The 18,896-nt window shown below is 42.0% G+C and overlaps 2 protein-coding genes across 2 annotated transcripts; both read left to right on the forward strand.

Moving 5' to 3' along the window:
• The first annotated feature begins 6,287 nt into the window (after positions 1-6,287).
• Positions 6,288-9,610, forward strand: LOC102233212 (parathyroid hormone-related protein-like). Its single transcript, XM_005796396.2, has 3 exons — positions 6,288-6,747; positions 6,900-7,020; positions 7,575-9,610. The coding sequence occupies exons 2-3, from the start codon at positions 6,917-6,919 to the stop codon at positions 7,963-7,965; spliced, it is 495 nt and encodes a 164-aa protein (XP_005796453.1). The 5' UTR covers positions 6,288-6,747; positions 6,900-6,916; the 3' UTR covers positions 7,966-9,610.
• Positions 9,611-12,280: 2,670 nt separating this feature from the next.
• On the forward strand, positions 12,281-13,204 carry LOC102233472 (galanin receptor type 2-like). The gene has a single exon (XM_005796397.1). It carries the CDS (start codon positions 12,281-12,283, stop codon positions 13,202-13,204), a length of 924 nt encoding a protein of 307 aa, XP_005796454.1.
• The last annotated feature ends 5,692 nt before the right edge of the window (positions 13,205-18,896 follow it).

Raw genomic sequence — 18,896 nt, forward strand, 5'->3', positions numbered from 1 at the left:
GTTTCCACATTATTTTTTAATCCAACTGGCCTGAAATAGAAAAAAAGTTTAATTTCATTCTAGTTAGAAATTTGCATAGCAAAAACAACATAACTATTTAGTTTCATAGTCACATCGGAAATCCTGTTGAACAATAATTGATGACCTCATTTTGACCTCTTCACTCTGAACAAACGTTGTCCTTTTTCTGCCACTTAAAAGCAACCATAAGTTATTATGCTGTGGTTGAAAACCACCCACTAACCTAACCCCAGCCTTAAAAAGTAAAACTGTCTTTTTATGGACTGCATGAAACCTGGCTATAAAAAATGACCAAGAAACCACTGACTCAAAAGAAAACCAGTTGGATCAACTCAACGCTCTGGTCTGTTGAACATTTATTTGAAAGAAGCCCAGCCTGAGAAGCAGAGCTGCTGAAAACAGCCAAAGCTGGAAGAGGTAAGGGAGGCTAAAGAGCTTTCCTCACATGACGGTTGTGATTAGTAGGCGTGAATGAGCTGCAGAAGACTCTCCAAAAAAAAAAATGCTCACAATAAAACATTTTAAAGCGTGCTTTAAATGAACTATCTGAAATGGTCCGTACAGTAATGCGTGTTAAGAAGCCATTAAGAGGGAAAAGCAGCTCTGCAAATGTAATTTTTCAAGTGAGGTTTTCCAGGATAACAAACTTTAGGTTCTCATATGAGCAATTCAAAGCCATGAATGCACCATAAAAGGGACAAAATATACTTTAAAACCTCAAATATTTGGAAAAAAAAGAAATAAGAATGACATTTAGTTGTCTCAGTTTGAAACGCTACCATACTCAACCTGTTTGAAGACGTCTCGGATTAGGTTAAAGTGAAAACCTAGCGCATGTTGTTGTTGTGTAATAACGTCACTAGGAAAGAGAAAAGTTTTAACCAATACATCATGCATACATAAATTGCATGCTGAATAAATGTAACAGAAGTAGGAACTGTTGCAGTTGCCCAAGCCAGAGTTTATGACATAATAGGGTGGGTCTTTTCAGGGAACGAGGACAACACCTCTAAAAATAGGTTTGAAACGCTCTACGTGAAATAAATGTTTCTCTTGATGCCGAGTGCATGGCCCTGTTGTTTGGAGAACAAGGGCGCAAATACTTAGAAACCTACCTGGGTGGGTGGGCGTGCTTCGAGTGTTGGACGTGTGAACGTGGAGTCGGTGCGGTGCAAGAGAGGGATGAAAAACGAACAGGAATACTGTTCTGTGTTGAGAGTGCAATTTAGCATGAATCAAAAGCAGCTTTCCTGGCTCCTTTTCCACGGGCTTCAGTCTGCCAGGAAATGGGATTTTTTTTTTTTTTTTTGCAGGTAAAGTCTTTGCAGAAAGGAATCAGATGAGGTATTTTTTCCCCCCACGAAACGGTAAAGTGTTGGGGCTGACTCTCTGGAAACAGAAGAAAGTTTGATTTTGGAGAGAGTGCGGGGGTCCCACAGCTCCAAAACCTTCCTGGACTTAGGGCTGAACTGAATGATTACTGCTTGTAAAACATTCAGTTTTCTATTAAATACCACCAACCTGACTTGCCCAACTATGCAACTAATCATCGCCACACAAAGACATATTTTACAGATTTTAGTCAGGAAGGTAAATAAATCCAGAGAGTTTCTGCATACAACCGACTGAGGATTTGAAATAGATTGATTGGGTTCATACTTGTTACATCATAAAAGTAATAACTAAAAAAAAAAAATTTCATTACTTCTCCTGTTCGCCAGAGTTACATCATATACATTGAAGGACATACTGTATATCATAACTTTCTCCAACTTTTTCCTCCCAATTTTTCAAGTCTCCACATCCATTGTTGCCTCATAAGGTGATCACTTGCATATTTTTTTCCCCGTCTAAAAATAAGGACAAACTCTGCCTATGAATTCCACTCAAGAATAATATGTATTTGTGATCGGTGCAGTGGTTGATTAAAACATGGGATCAGGGGCCTCAAGCAGTTGAAAGTTTTCTACACATAATCAATGCATGTTTTAATCGTGAGGCTTCAAATAATGTAGCAGGAATGTGGGCATCAGTTCTGTTCTGGGCATTGGAAAAAAAAACACACAAAATAAAACGTACTGAGAGCGAACATCACAAAACCTTTGCAGGATATTGCAAAAGTAAAGATGTCACGAAATATTTACAAGTTCACAAAAAATGAAACGTTTAAGAAAAACAAGTTCTTGCTTATCTGCGGGTAAAGCTGCAATTATCAACTTTTACAAAAAAAGTTTTTTCTTTCACGTTTGCTAAAAATGTTATCATGTCAAGACAGTGTAATATGAGACAGATAATTTGTGAAAAGATTAGTCTCTTCCATCTTCTCCCTGAAGTATTCTTGCCATCTGAAGAAATGCACCAAAAACAACCAATCATAGCCAAGGAGGAGGGTCTTGGCGCTGTCAATCAACCTCTTGTGCTCAATGTGCTAATGGTGGAGGAACGACTTACTGTTACTGGAAAACCATTGATCAGTGGCCATGCTAGCTAGCCTCAAAACAGGCTGTGCTAGCTGCAGCATAGGGGGGAAAGTGAGAGGGAGGTATAACCAGCACCACACGGAGAGTGATTGATAGCGCTAAGACCCGCCTCCTGTCTCTGATTGGTTGTTTCTAGTTAGCTCTGGGGACACTGGGAGAAGCCAGAGGAGCTCGATTTTTTTCACAGATGTCTCATACTGTCAAAATATAGTGGCAGTTTCAACAAATATGTAAAAAAAATAATATATTTTTATAAACGTTACTGCAGCTTTAATGGCTCAACACATGAGATGGGTTGCCAAAAGTTCCTCTTTCGCTTGAGTTTGTTGCTAGAAAGTTGTTTTATTTCTGGCAACCATGCCCAATTAAAATTTCTTACTAATTGCAAGTTTGTTGGATAAGACATGGGAAAAATCAAGAACCAGCTGCAAATATCAAACCAACCAAGGCAAAATTATGTAATTTTGTTCTTTAGCTCTCAGATAAAGAAATAAAGTCTGTGTTCTTGGGGAGCTCTTGTTGGTTTCCTTAGCTACTCATTAGTCATGGCAGTCTCCTTTGAGCTTACATAATGCAGAGAAAGACTTTGCAAGTTCAACCCACTGGTACTCAGATTGCCGGCTATGTCACACAGACACTGTGAAAAATAAATCCCCACTGCAGCAAAATATCATGAGAAGTGCTTCGAAAGAGCAATAATTTATTGAATTTAATAAAGATAAAGTCATTTGTGGACATGCACAGTCATATTGTACTGACAGAGCTCACATAAGGGCAAAATAAAAGACCAGAATAAGACACCCAGTTTTATTATCTGGGAAACTTCACGCTTGGTCGTCTTTATGAACCAGATCTTGGTCCCTGCTCGAGTAATTTGATCATAGGTGAGGCACGAACCGTGTCGCGCCTCGTGCCTCAGCCTTGGCCATCACTCCACTTGCTTCATAACCCTTCGACAAAAAGTGTTTTAAACAACTTTATTGGGCAAATTTCAACATTTTTTTTTTTTTTTTACATAACCATTTTATTAAATTACGCATTTTCCCTCCCAAGTCGGACTGTTAGGAAAAGTAATAAGCATCTCTAATAAGCAGCTGGATATTTTCCTGCTAAAAATGTATTTTTATTTTGTCAAGAAACAAATTTGTTTTCTTTCTCAGACAATTTGTAGTCAAGCAGTCAACACATCGTCATTATCAGAGAAGAGCATATTTATTTTAGAAGATGTGGTCCCAAACGTTCTTCTTTAAATTTTTTTTTACGTGGTTTTAAACCATCTTCTTACAAGTCAAAACATTGACTAAAATGACCATTTGACATGACCATAAAGTGCGATTAAAGGAAAACGGACCACCAACGTTATCTCAGTCCACCAAGAACGCAGGTTCCCACCGACGAAGGAACAGTCACATAAAACCTTATAATCCTTGCACCATCTTTATGAACCATAGAGACGTTAAAGGAAACATAAAAGGATCACTGAAATCTCTGGGTTTTAACACAGTACGCTCTGTTGCCGAAGGAGAACTGGTCAAATCCCAGGAATGATTCATGGCAACGTTTAAACGGATTGCACCAGACATCAACTGAACTGAAGCAACAGCGAAGGACTCCTGGTAATTCTGCGCACACCCACACTAAATCCGATTTTCACTGTTAACTTTCATTTGTTTCCAATTACAGTATGCAATAATTACTTTGAAAGCTTGAAGGAACTGCAGAACAAACTGTACCAAATAAGAATTTATGGGACCAAGCTTTCCAGCTGCGTGACGATGAAAAAAAAGAACATAGGAATGCAGTAAAATCTCTGTGAAAATGTAATTTTGTGGTATCTATAGCTCTTTTTTGTCCAGGAAACGCAAAACAAGGAGTACACAGCTGCTGTTCAACTGTTCATTTTGCGCATTTTGAAACACATTGTCTTGAAAAGCGTCTTGACCCCATTACAACTATAGTTGCCGTCAGAAGTCACCAGGTGTGTCTAACTTAATCTCAGAATAATTACAGCCGTTCTTTGACGTCCTCAGAGGGTTTTTTTGGGAACAGTGGTGAGCAAACGGCATCACGAAGGCCTAGAAACACACCAAAAGGTCAGGCATAAATATATCTAGAAGCATGAAGCAGGGTTAGGTTGTAAAACAATATCCAAAGCTTTGACTATCTCCTGGAGCTCTCTTCAATCCGTCATCTGAAAATAGAAATAGTAAGGCACAACTGCAAACGTACGAAGACCGATCACAGAATTAGACAGGCTGGACACGGTGAGAATTAGACAAGAGAAACAGCACAGCGGTTTATGGTGATCAGATTGTCACAAGCCGAATGGGAAAACTCCCCCCAAAACAAAAACAAATGTACGTCGGTTTGTCCAAAAGTCTAGGTTTTATGGAAATGTGACAAAAAGAAAACCATTGTTAAAAGAAAAACGAAAAACATCCAGTTTGCAGTCCATCACAAAGAGGACACAACTAACAAAAAGGAAAAAGCTTTGTTCAGTTGAGGACAACATTGATTTTTTCTTTTGGTACATGCAAGATGATACATGTTCCAACAAAAAAAATACAGAAAGGACACTTCAAACCACCCCAGAAGAACCATCCCCATGGTGACCCATGGTGGTAGCACCATCATGCTGTGGGGATGCTGTCCTGATTTGACTTTAAGGCAGGAGGCTGAGGTTGAGATGAGACTTAAAATCAATCATTCTAACCCTACCAATAAACAGCAGTAACAACTAGTCAATGAAAGAGACCAACAGGAAACGAAAACAACACGTCTACAGCGCCGGAGGAGACCAGTGGAGTTTTTCATTTAACCTTGGCTTCTTCCGGCAGAAGCCTTTTAGGGTTACACATTTTAAACTAAGAATTATAACCACGCAAGAAAAGGCAACAGCTCATGACACAACCTTGCCACTGACCTTGCAAACATCATTGGAAAATCCCTCATTTTTTTATCCACGCTGTAGTTTTTTCCTGCCGATAAAGTGTAGTAAATGTAAAGCTGTGTAACATCTCACATGCAGTTGTAGCTTGCACTGCAGTACTTGAATATTTCTTCCCATGGGCAGCTCCAACACTAACCTTTGGAGTATTTTCACGTCACTTTGTCACAGAGTTAATTATTTTTACAAGACTTGATTCCCTATCCAAACAGCGAATCTGGGAGTAAACAGAGCCGCCATAAAACGACGCACTCTTCTCTCTGCATTAGGTGAATATGTGAGCCCCTCCCGCCCCCATCAGAAGCCACAGTGACCATTCGGTGGTGAGTTGGTTTGCCGAGGCAGAACGGCGGTGAACTGAACGGTCTGCAGCGAGAGGCTGTGGGTTGGATTTCTTTGAGGTTATGGTCATTCTCCCCTGGGAGAGTGGTTAGGCCGAGGTGTTTACCTTGGAGGAACCCTGCCCCTCGCCTTCAACCGTTCACTCTCCACTTGGTTAGTGTATGGTTACCCCTATACACTAATGTTTTTTTACAAAGGATTTACCACTGCATGCTTTATTTATGACCTTTTCTTGTTGGGGTGTGTGTAAAAGTGTTTGATATTATTAAAATAACATTTGCTAAAGAGTTTCTCTTTCTTTCTCTGTGTGGTGGTCCTTCGGGCGTCTTTCCATGTCACAGCAGGTGTGTGGGCGTGTGTGCGTGTGTGTGTGTGTGTGTGTGTGTGTGTGTGTGTGTGTGTGTGTGAAGGGTAAGGGGGGAGGGACAGAGGTGAGGGGTTGGAAGGTTGGGGAGGGTGCACAGACTGGATCGAGGCTGAGGTGGCTGCATCTTCACCTAAAGCGGAGTTTAACTTTCACTCAGCTCCTCTCACACACACAGGCTCCCTCACTGCGCAGGACTGAGATGTTTGCTTTCTCGGCTCGGGCCACCAGAGATGATGATGATGATGATGCTGCTGCTTCAGAGTAACTCTTCATAGAGCTTGCTGGAGAACAGGGTAGCGTTGCAACGCCGCAGCTAATGGGGCTGCTGCTGCTGCTCTTTCTATCTTTGTCCCTCTTTTAATTTGGACACTGGGGAGAAATAAATAGCTCCACACACACTGTTGGGAGGCAAATGAATGGAGGAGACTCGTGGGGAATTTCCCGAGGCTGACGTTACACCAAAAGAGATACTAGATGGACCAAAAAATGCATATGGCAGGATAATTTCAAATGTTTTCGAGCATATTTTTCTCTGGAGTTTAACTTCTTAACCTTTGACGTTTTTCGTGGAATTTAACTGGAAAGGTTGTGTAAGTTCAGTTTTTTTCCCCAATCTATTCATTTATTTGTTTTACTAAACATTAGAAATCAGTAGGTAGCAGTAAATCTTAAAATCTAAAAAATGAATAAGATATGTTTTATTTATTTATTCAGTAACTCATAACGTGATTTTGTTCTTCAGATTTCTTTGGATCAAGCATGTTTGCTTTAGTGCTGCTTCACCAGTGGAGTCTGGCTGTGTTTTTGCTCTGCTTCCCAGTGACTTTTGAAGGGAGAACAGCTGATGTGCTCATTAACAGAACGTAAGTAATATTTTACAGTTTACAACTGAATGCATAAACTTTAGGATTAACATAAAAATACCCTTGTGCCGAAATGCATCAAAAAAATTCAACTAATTTTATTTAGAAAGTGCAGAACCATTTTATATGGCCATAATAAAGTAAGAAACATGTGTGTGTGTGGGCGTGTGGGTGTGTGTGTGTGTGTGTGAGTGGGGTTCTTTCTCTTAGGCTGGTCTTAAAGTCAGAGTAGTGACAGGTCTCAGACATGTTTGTGCTGCCACCTACTGTACTGAGGTTTCCTGAATCCTGACCATAAATTTTAGCTGCCTCACATAAACTCAACACTGCAGAGTGAAAAAACCCCAAGCGCTACAGGAAAAACTAAGAATTGTTGTTCTAAATATTTAAGATATGCCAAATAAACATTTGATAATCATAAGAATGTCAAAAAAGGCTAAAAAAAATAGCACATATTGTCAGTAGATTATTCTGAAGCCCCAAACATCAAAATTAAGCTTGTTTTCAGCACTTTCTCTCTGTTTTTAACAAACCCTCTTTTCTGCTTCTGTCAGGAGAAGGTCAGTGAGCCACGCCCAGCTGCTGCATGACAAGAGCCGCTCCATCCAGGAGTACAGGCGCCGCACGTGGCTACAGGAGCTGCTGGAGGAGGTGCACACGGCCGGGGAGCACGTTCCACCTGCGCAGAGCCGGACCCAGAGCCAAGTGTTCAGTGGGAGCAGCCTACAACAGAAGCCCCAAGGGGCCAGCAAGGACCTCCTAGAGAGGGTAAACCTGGACGGGGCGGTTCCCCACCTCACCCAGGAGACCAACAAAGCCGCGGCCTACAAGGAGCACGACCTTAAAGTTGCCACCAAGAGGAAAAAAAAGGTCCGGTTAGGGCGACGGAGAGAGAACGAAAAGAAGAGGAGAAGAGCCCGTGCCGCCATTGGGAAGGGGCCGTGAAGAGACAAAGGACCCCATCTATAGAAACCCAGAACGTTTTTTCTTTTTCTTTTTTTTTTTAATAGTACTGCACTAAGACACTGACACAGACTGATCCCTGACAGACTGTTTCTGGAGTCAGGGTTGTGCTTGTATGATAAACTGTATTTTGCATACTTCCTGGAGTTTCAACATGAAATCTTAGGTTCATATTTATTAGGAAGATCGTCCCACCTCTGTAACTTGGTCGTCCTTGGGACGTCTTTTTGTATACATTGTAATCTATAACCAAACGTGTACACAGGCCGAGCAGACGAGGAAATGCTTATTTTCCATTTGCGTAAGAACCTAAAAGGAACAAGAAATCCGACAAACTGCTCAGGTCATACAGTCATGTTAAAAAGAAAGTACGCCCTCTTCCAATGTCATAAATTAATGCTCTGAGCTTAATCGGCTTTTAAAAGTACTTCTCTCTAACCTCAGGTGTATAAAAACCCTCAACAGATTTCAGCATGTCATTAATCATTAAACAAAAATGAGGTCAATATGGCTGAAAGTCATTACAGCCTATCACTCAATAATTTGCTGAGCCACCATTAGCTGGATGTAGTCACTCACATCAATGTGGATCCCTTTTCTGCCCCACTCCTTTCTATACAGCATTGTTTCATTGTTTCAATGTGATTCTAGATGAGTTAAATGTCAGTAATATGGCTTCAGAACAGCCTCATGAAAACATTCACATGCAGACTAGCTCATGTTTGACTGAAAGGCTCAAAGGTGAGTCCGGGTCCTCTGGTTGACAAGCAAGCCCAGATCATCAGCCCTCCACCGCCGTGTCTGAAAATCGGGCTGACGCGTTGATGTGATGGTTTTGTCTCTCACCAAACCTGGTCAAGTCAAGTTTTCAGTCTTCAGGTTCACACAGATGCATTATTGCAAACCTGGCAGTATTTTGTGACGTAACAGCACTTTTCCGGCAAACCTCAATAATAATCTCACACTTCTACGTCCTTTTCTGCTTGTACTGTCATAAACTTTTACATTTACAGGCCTGTAGAGTATGAGATGTATCTTTATGGATTCTTTGGCATTTATTTGAGCATTGCACATTGGTGGAAGGTCCTCTCCTGGGAAGATTGTCAACTGTCTTAAATATTTTTCACTGAGAAATAAACAACTCAATGTAGACTGAGAGGCATCAGCAGCAGGTTTTTCTCCCTGACGCTATGGCAACAAAGATCTTACACCTGTCAGTGGTTAATCAATCAAGCCGTTTCAATTTGCAGAGGGTTAACTTTCTTTTTGCCTGACTGTGCCTCTGTTCAAAGGGTTCAGCCATAATTTATTTCACTTTGAAAGTCTATATTTATTTTGTGAATGTATCACGGTGCTGCTGATTTAATTCCATTGTGCACTTTAGTTACATACATTGTGGTTGAATTTTAGCGTAGCGACTGTTGTCGATGGTACTGCTTTCCTTCCTCACCTCAGATCCCTTATGGACTCATAACTTATCAGAGGCATCGTCAGAAAAACGCTTCTGTTGAATTAAGTTACAGTTTGTTTGTTTTGCTTAGAATAAATAAGCCAAAGCTCAACCCAGCTTCGTTGTTCTGGACTTGCACTGAGGGAATGCTGTACATGTTTCCAGTTAATCAAACATTAAAACGGTAGCTTTTAGGTACCTTTTGATCGTGTTGTCTTTATTGACCTTGTTGCCAGATATACACCTATTCGTGTTTCCAGATAGGGTCAGTTCAAGTGATTTTACAGTTCTGGACAGTAGTCAGGCTCGGGTTTGGCTTGATAAAGTTGATCTCAGCTTTTGTAAAAGACGTGGTCAATCACAGTTAATTCATGGCCTAAAACGGGATAACTCCTTTAAGTGACATTTCCATTTAAAAATGCCACTTTGTAGTTCTGTTCATCTTTGCATGTCATTAAAATAAATTCATTAGTTGATCTTAAACAACAAGGCAAAACCAGCAGAATTTAGTATTTTTATGATGCTGCAGCTCCCTGGGAAGACTAAAAATAAACATTGATCTGAATTATGAAGTATTTTCAACTTCTTTAAAAAACATGTATATTTATATATTCCGCAGACTATAAATGTGAACACTGCTGCAATGTAGAGCTAATTAAACTGCAGGTTAGGCATTTTTTTCCTAACACAATGACATCATGAGTGTGTGACGGAGTGTAATTAGGCTGCGATTCAGAGTAATTTATGGGTTAAAACTTACCTTAGAGGTTGGTGTGGAAATAACAAAAACATATCGATGCTTATGTTGACTTTTTGGCTCATGCATCACACAACCAAGCTGTTAATGTCCCACTGGAGGACCCTGTGGCTTTTTTTTAACAACCCCCGATAGAAAAGACACAGATACTGGTAATGGTGTGGTAACCAAATGCATCAACGTCAGCTATATCCTGTGCTAACAGCAGCAGTGTACACCACAGGCCATTAGCTGACACAGAGCCATAAATGCTGCGGAAAGCCTGATAAAGCCACAGTTAGGAGCCTGCAGATCGCACAGGAGAAATCAATCAGAGCAATACGGAGAAACATTAATATCTCTGTTCTGAAGTGGCTCATAGTATCATAGTGTGACTGATATTTAAAAAAAGAAAACAGTTTTCAGAATTGGGTCATTTTTAATCAAGACTGTAGCTGGATCAATGCATTTGCAGCATTAAGAAACAAACTAAAACTGAGCAGAAAACTGGGAAAGCTCTGGGAACATTTGTCATGTATCAAGCTAAGCAATCTCAGACTTTTTCTACAATGAAACAACACGACATGGATGTTATTACTGCTTGTAAACATTAAAAACCCTTTGCAATGCTCTATATATTTGTTTACAGCTACAGCTGAGCACATAAAAGTGATTAAGTATGGACGTTTCACCGCCAACCTGCCAGGCATATGGAACATGTTACTGCTCTCTCTCTCTCTCGGTCTCTAGACAGCGAAGAACGTTTCTCTTTAAACCCAGTCGACTAGAATCAATTTGGTTCAAGCAATGTTTGCCGTTCATGCGCTCACCTTTCGCTGCCACAGTTTGTCATGAGTCCAAAGAGGCCGACGGTCTTCCCTGGTTGGAACGTTTCAACGAGACAAAAATCAGCAAAGCCAACAACTTATTCCCCACATGTTATGTGGCACTTTCATCTACAGGTGCAGCAGAGAAGGAACAGCTGAGGAACAACAATGGTGGGTGTAACTATAATTATTCCTCCTTTATTGTACTGTTATTGGTATTAGTGAATTTCAAATAGGCTCGCTTTACTCATGTTTATGAATTTTCTTATAAGTGAAGATCTTTCCAAGAACAATAACACACGTTAAACAAAAGTTTATTTGTTTTCAGAGTATTTTTGAATGTTTTTTTTTGCTTTTGCTATAAAATTGTTGTGGAAATAAACACCTAAATTAATAGTTTTCTTTATACAGTTCTTTACAAAAAAATACTGAAGTAGTTTTATGTGCAAAAACTGTAACAGGAACTACAGACCAGGTCAATATATCAGATAAGTATATTTATTTAAGTAACTCACTTAACTAAGTGAAACTAATTATATAGATTAATTACAGACAGATTGATGTTTTTAAGCTTTTATTTTTGTTAATTGTGATGATTTTTGCTTATAGCTATTAGTGGTCTGGTGTAACATCTTGAATATCACAACAGACCAATAAAATCCAGGCTGATGAAAAGCATGTTTAGTACCTTGCTACAGGTTGTTATTTTCAAAAGGTACTTTTGACAAATGAGCATCATCAGGAAGCATATTCTACTTTATTGAATATGAATGTTGTCAGGGATGCTGCCAACAGAATGACAGTAACATTTAATTTTCCCTTTGACAAATTCAAACATTGTTTTTACTGGATTTTACACAATATGTGCAATAGGTGTAATAGGTGGAAAAGATATTGAAATGATTTATCGGTGTCTTATTTAACAAAAAGTCAGAAAAAGCTTGCATTTTTTCAGGGATGTGCAGACGTTTTAGCAGCAACTGTGCAAATGCAGAACAGAATTTTCTTCAAAGACAAAATGACAGTCGTAGATTATTTAACGTTCACTCCCAATTACAGGCTGTTCTGTGTTCATATAACACATGAAATCCACAAAAAAATATCTAAAAGCTTCTGGTTTCTGGTATGAACATGTGTGGAAAGCTCTAGACGTACGAAAACTTCTGCAGCACACTGGTTCATTTAGAGGAAGAACATAAAATAAAGCTTGAGAAACAAAACACAAAAGTTTGGAAGTAATAAAAGACATTTTTTTCTTTTTTCAGGTGACCAACAAGTGCTAACATGGCCGTTCCCAACACGTATGGGGTGATCTTTGCTTGTGTCTGCGGAGTGATCCTGGGCATTGGTTTCTGTGCCAACCTGCTGGCTTTCTCCTTGTTTGCCAAGAAAAACACACTGCGTAAGAATCGCCTGGACATCCTTCTTCTCAGCATGACTCTGGCTGATTTCCTAACCCTCCTCCTCATCCCCTTCACTCTGCACTCCGCTGTAAGTCACTCTTGGCCTCTGGGCGACATCTCTTGCAAGGTCTACCAGTTCCTGCTGGCGTTCAGCCTGGCGGCGAGCACGTACTCTCTGTGCGCCGTTTCCATGACTCGAGCCATGATCATCACCAACCCGTACCAGCCTCCCACCATGGACCTGGTCATCCTCATGTTTGTCTTGGTCTGGGCCCTGAGTTTCTTCATCAGCCTGCCTCTGCGAATGTTTGCCACCAAGGAAAGTCTGAACCCGAGCCTGGCAAACTTCAGCTTCTGTCTTCCAACCATTCATGAGCACCACTACCAAGTGGTCATAAGCCAGTTCGTGCTTTATTACTTTATTCCAATGCTGGTCATCGCCTTCAACTACGTTCGCCTGGCACTCTTTCTCCACAAGAGCCCCGTAATGTCGGTGTCCAGTGCCAGGAACACCCGTAGAGCCTCTGTCTTGGTGTTTTTGGCTGCTGCTACTTTCTCCGTATGCTGGCTGCCTGGATATGTGCTGGAGCTGTGCGTGTACCTGGGACTGTACCGCCACGGACGGGCTTGGGAGACGTTTTACTTCATTTGCACCATGCTGCAGTACCTGCACCCCTGCATCAACCCGGTGCTCTATGTGCTGCTGTCCAAACGCTACCACCACAGGAGGGCAGCCTGGCTCTTCAGCTGCAGCAGGAACAGAGTGCAGCCGCAGGTCACCAGCGTCACCACGGACAGCTTCTGATGGCAGACACGTGTCGCTCCATGGTTATGCTCATGTTCATGATTTCTGTTTTGAAATATGGTTTCAGAAACTGTTATTATTATCCAAAAAATAAAAATAAAAAAGTCAACAACGAGAGGTTGGTTTGAAGACTGGATGTGGTGCAAAAAATCTGTAGCAATGATCAGCCTCCTAAAGTTTTTGATTTGAAGCATTGCGTAAAGATATACGCTCTTAGAAGGACAATGATGGACATCGAGTTACATTTGTTTCGCATCAGAAGACTTCTCATATCTCTTTAGTAAATGTTGTTCCGTTTCGCTTTTTTTAAATTGTGCTGTTCCCTGAGTTTTCACAACAACATGGCATGCATTATGATGCCTTGCTCTTATTTTCTGAATCAGCTCTTATTGCTGAATCTTACGATGTCAATGACAGGGAAAATATATTGCTGGTTCCTTTTATAGGCACCCCTCAAATATGTGTAAAAAATGTTAGTCTTTTATTAGAGTGGCATAATTTGTTACTATTGTCAATACTTTGCATTTCTCCCTTTTGTCAACAGGACAGCACTCAGCCTTCTGCTTTAACATTTCACAATAATTCTTCTCACAGTACTCCAGAGTCCTGAGTCCTCTCCTGCACGCTCTTCTCTTCAGCTAAATCTGCAGGTCTTTTTTTTATACTCAGGTCTTTGTTTAGTGTCCGGTAAACCTAGCATTATTCTGTTAAAAGGACCCAGTTGTGACCCATTTTCAGGTTTCTTTCACCAAAGTTTTGTTTAAACTGTTCTGGTATTTCTAAATGTTCATGATGCAACACACTAGCAAATTTCCTAGGACCTTTGCTTGAGAAACAGGCCCACAGCATCACAGGCCCTCCACCATACTTGACTGAGAATGAGGTATTTTTCTAGCTATCCATCCTGTGTTTCACACCAACCCGGCCTACAGGTTTAGTCGCTGAAAATAATCTGTCTTGTCTCAAAGAGCATGGAGCCTGTAAAAGTGCTAGTAGAATTTAGCAAACTCTACATGTTTATGTTTGTGGTGGTAGGACAGAAAAAGGTTTTTACCTGACGTGCCTCCAAAACAAGATATGGAAATATTTACATATTTATAACATAAAGTTGTAACTTATGAAATTCCAACAAACTTTGATCAGTCAAAAAAAAAAAAAAATCTTCAGAGAAATTTATTTTAAACATGTTAAAAGTGACAATTATTTGGTAAGCAGTCATTTTAATTCCTTTCGGACTATTGTACCACTGAATAAATTAAGGTTTCCTTTTTCTTTTTTTTCCAGTATAATATTATCCTACTGTAATTAAAGGCATTTACTGAGGTGCCAAGCAATGTGTCAGACTCTATAACTGATGTTCACTTTAAAATAATTGTCCTATTTAGGCCATATGTAAATACAATCATTCAGATGACTGTTTTAATTAAGACAGTTATATTACATCTAGTGGCGTAACACTGTTCAGGGAGAGATTGGGAGCTATTTCTGCCTTTTCATACTATCAAACTGTAATTCAATCTGGAGAGACTCAGACGGAGATGAGAAGACAATTAGAAGAGTTTATTGACAAACAGAATTTAAAGTCTTTGGCGCTCGGGCCCCGGCTGGGGATAACGGTTATCGCAGCGTTAGCGATAGGCTTCAGATGAGCATCCCCGATGCTGTTAGGAACGTCATCCCCCGGGGCCCGGCACTGGTGGTGGAGGTTGAAGAAGGGTGCGGGCCTCAGGACCGGGCGAATGGAGGAGAAGGGGTGGTGGTGGGTTGAGCTCGGCTGGAGAGCGAAGGACGCCATGAATGAAGGTCCTTATCAGCTGGGACTTGGTCGGTGATTGGACGTGACTTGGCTTGGTCCGGCGTTGATAGGTCGACGATTGTGGGCAGGTCGCTTCAATTAACGGGTCCCGGTGGGGATAAAAGAGTCTTCCAGTTTGAATTTGCGCCTAGGCTTCATTTCAATCTGGAGAGACTCAGACGGAGATGAGAAGACAATTAGAAGAGTTTATTGACAAACAGAATTTAAAGTCTTTGGCGCTCGGGCCCCGGCTGGGGATAACGGTTATCGCAGCGTTAGCGATAGGCTTCAGATGAGCATCCCCGATGCTGTTAGGAACGTCATCCCCCAAAAAGAGGCCGAGGCCGTGAATATAAGGCAGAAAGTAAAAAGGGGGAAAGAAGTTGCGCTGACTTTGGCTACCGAGTTAATAACGTAAAGGACGTGACATGACAGTTAAAGGAGAGGGAGAGTAGGACGGGAAGTGAAGACCAGCTGGGAATGCTGCAGGGCAAGAGGCGGTAGAATACACAAAACACAGGGCATAGGGACGTGGTGTGAGAGCCGGCTGGGGATACGGCAGGACAAGGGAGGAAGGGATGTTGGGAGGTGACGGCCGGCTGAGGACACAACGGGGCATGGGGTAGCAGAACGCAGGGCATAGGGATGCTGGAGGATGAGCCGGCTGGAAATGCTGCGGGACTAGTGGGATGGACGTGGGCTGGCGATAGTTGGCAGAGGACACGGCAGGGCATGATGATAGGAAAGCCGGCGGGGAATGCGTGGGGTGAGAATGAAGGGATAGAAGCAGGGCTAAGAAGAGGGGATGCTGGTTTAAAAAACGCCAGCATTAACTAAAGAGGGTTGTAGGATGAGGGGAGCAGGGCATAAGACAGGGGATGCTGGTTGAAAAACGCCAGCATTAACTAAAGGAGGGTGTAGGATGAGGGGAGCAGGGCATAAGACAGGGGATGCTGGTTGAAAAACGCCAGCATTAACTAAAGAGGGGTGTAGGATAGAGGGAGCAGGGCATATGATGGGGGGATGCTGGTTAAAAAACGCCAGCATTAACTAAAGCAGGGTATAGGATAGAGGGAGCAGGGCTTAAGATAAAGGGACGCATTGAATAGAGGAGATGGAGCGGGGAAAAGGATACGGGGCAGCTGGCTAGAAAAAGAAGCCAGCTGGTAGCGGCAGGGCTTAGGAGGTAACGAAGACATGGAAGGGACCAGCAGAGGAAGGAACAGGACAAGGGATGAGGGGCAGCTGGTTAGAAAAAGAAGCAAGCTGGAAGCGCAGCGAGGCATTAGAGGAGAGAGGCAGATGGCTGAAGGACAGCTGGGAATGGTTCGAGGCATAGGGAGAAGTGCCGCTGGGAGAAGAGTGATCACTATGGGTGAGCGGGGACACAGCGGGGCAAGAGAAGGTGGAATGCTGATGGGTGAAGGCCAGTAGAGGTGAAATAATGATACTATGGAGTGATATTACTGATAGAGAATGAAATCCCCCCAAAAAGAGCTGAGGCCAGGGCCGAAGCTCAGAATTAGAGGCAGGAGGAGCTAGGCTAACTAGGGGCTTACGGGCTGTGTCTCGAGGAGTAATTAGAAGATGATTGCAGAGATGGAGGTAAGAGACGAGAAGATTGTAGATGAAGGTGAACAAAGGTAAAGTGGATGCTATGAAAAGATATGTAAGCTGGTGGAAGGAAGCTAGCTGTGAGATAGCAAAAGAGGATGGGAGAATGAATAGACTAGAGTGAGAAAATAACTGCCTGCTACTGTAGGTGGGATGCTGATGCTAGGATCAGACTCGGAGGGTGACGTTAGAGGAAACGGGCGAAAGACAAGATCATTCTAGAATGAACCTGAAAATAAAAGTGTGAAGGACGATGAGGGGAAGGACATGCATCACGATTGCTGCATAAGAGTGTGCACTTTTGCCTGAGGTTGACCAACCACCACCAGTGGATCGTGCAGTGCTCGTCTGGCACTGAGGGAAGCTGCGAACACGGAGGAGAGATACTCATTACGTGAAAAGAATGCTGAAGATGAACTGGGGATTTTTATATATATGCCCATATATAAATTATGTAAAAAAAAATTTCGCACTTATTGGAATAAAGAACAACGACTCGCCAGATCTAGATCATCATCCATGTGTTTATCTTCAGTTACATTGGTTACTGCCACGCGACTTTGCGGGTCTTTCCGACAAATCAATCGAACGCTGCAGCTGGTCAGAAATGCTACTGGTCGCGTTCTCGCTAAAAACCAGGAAGATGGAGCACGAAACGCCAGTTTTAAGATCCCGACACTGGCTCCCTGTTGCCCAAAGAATTGACTTTGAAATACCGTTGTTAGTTTGCAAATCACTGAACGACTTGGCACCACGAACAATGAGGATCTGCCGTAAAGCATCAACGTCCCAGGCTCATGAGGTCTTTCGGTTTGAGCCGCTCTACGACCCCGGGACCAGGCCAGAAAGAGAAGGAGCATTCAGCATCTAAACCCCGCGGATTGGAGCAACTCCCGGGAGACCCTAAAACAGCTGAAACACGACTTTGATTAATCTCGACTAAAACCCGCCTGTTTAGAATGTATTGGAAACATGCTCAATTACAAAGTTAATGACGGAACTTGACTTGATATATTTTGTTTGTTGCTTCCCTATGCATGACTTTGGTTCTTGAGCTGTTATGATATAAAAGCACTTGCGCTGAAGACACCTTGCTGCTAAAAAGCTTTGTTGAGTGAGATCTTTAAATACTACAGCAGCCACGAGCATCCGGTAAGGGATGAGAGGAGAGATTTCTGGTTTGAAATTTATTAAATAGAGCTGAGAGAGGTCTACGAGAAATACAGAAGATGAGACAAATGAAGCTATTATTTTCACTCGCTATGGAGTTAATTTTTTTTTTTTTTTTTTTTTTGTACCAGCAGATGGCAGCGAGACGACAAATAAACTGCAAAAAACGTTATCGTGATGATAACTCTTTAGATTGTCATACCTGAATTTAAGTTGCTCGGATATACGAATCCTGCTTGAACGCGGAGAAAACTTACTTTTATTCGTTGAACCGCTCCCGGTCTCTTGAACAAACAGCTCTGAACGGCCTCTAACGATAACTTCATAACGCTGAACGTGAGCTCTTACAACAACGGCTGATGCAGCTTGAGAGTACAAGGAACCAATCAAGGTAAATGTGAATCGGACGGTTTCCTGAGCTCTTAAAGCGCAGTTATGTTAATCCATTTACGACATGCTACACGATAGGAATTTGATTGATTGATTTGGCTGGCTAGTTGAAAATTGCCGTGCGACTACTTGACTTGGACCCAGGCGATGATGAGGGGGTTTGGTTCCTTTATAAAAAGCCGTGGCTTCAGGGCGGCTTGTAAGTGCTGATGGCCGTGTTAACGAATCCGTAAGGGAAACCGGAGGGTGCTTAATGATGATTAGTTCAGAAGCGAGATGGAACGAACGCATCTGAGCCTGGAACCTGAGTGAGCTAGAGGACAAGCTGAGTGAACCAGGAAGTGGCAGGATAATCTGAGAAAAATGGTATGCAGATTTCAGATGAGAGATGAAGCGTAAAAGCACTGGACGGGACATGAGCTTGAAATATGAGAAAATGGGACAGCTTGCTTATTAGCGGAGAACCGCCCTGGCTCAGGATAAAATTTAACGGGTAGGGCGAAATGAATCTACGAGGCTGAACATGTACCACAACATCGGTAGCCTGCAGGCTACTTGTCAACGAGCTTAAGGTATTACTGGAGTCAACTCTTAGCCATCTGTATTACTAGAGTCGACTTTCAGCTATCTGTATTACTAGAGTCGACTTTCAGCTAACTGAATTACTAGAGTCGACTTTCAGCTAACTGAATTACTAGAGACGACTTTCAGCTAACTGAATTA

Source organism: Xiphophorus maculatus, chromosome 2, assembly GCF_002775205.1.
Source record: "Xiphophorus maculatus strain JP 163 A chromosome 2, X_maculatus-5.0-male, whole genome shotgun sequence".
NCBI lineage: Eukaryota > Metazoa > Chordata > Actinopteri > Cyprinodontiformes > Poeciliidae > Xiphophorus > Xiphophorus maculatus.

Coding starts and splice junctions, on each gene's coding strand:
- LOC102233212 (XM_005796396.2), top strand. CDS start 6,917: ATGTTTGCTTTAGTGCTGCTTCACCAGTGGAGTCTGGCTGTGTTTTTG. Junction 7,021..7,574: donor GATGTGCTCATTAACAGAAC/GTAAGTAATATT, acceptor TGCTTCTGTCAG/GAGAAGGTCAGTGAGCCACG.
- LOC102233472 (XM_005796397.1), top strand. CDS start 12,281: ATGGCCGTTCCCAACACGTATGGGGTGATCTTTGCTTGTGTCTGCGGA.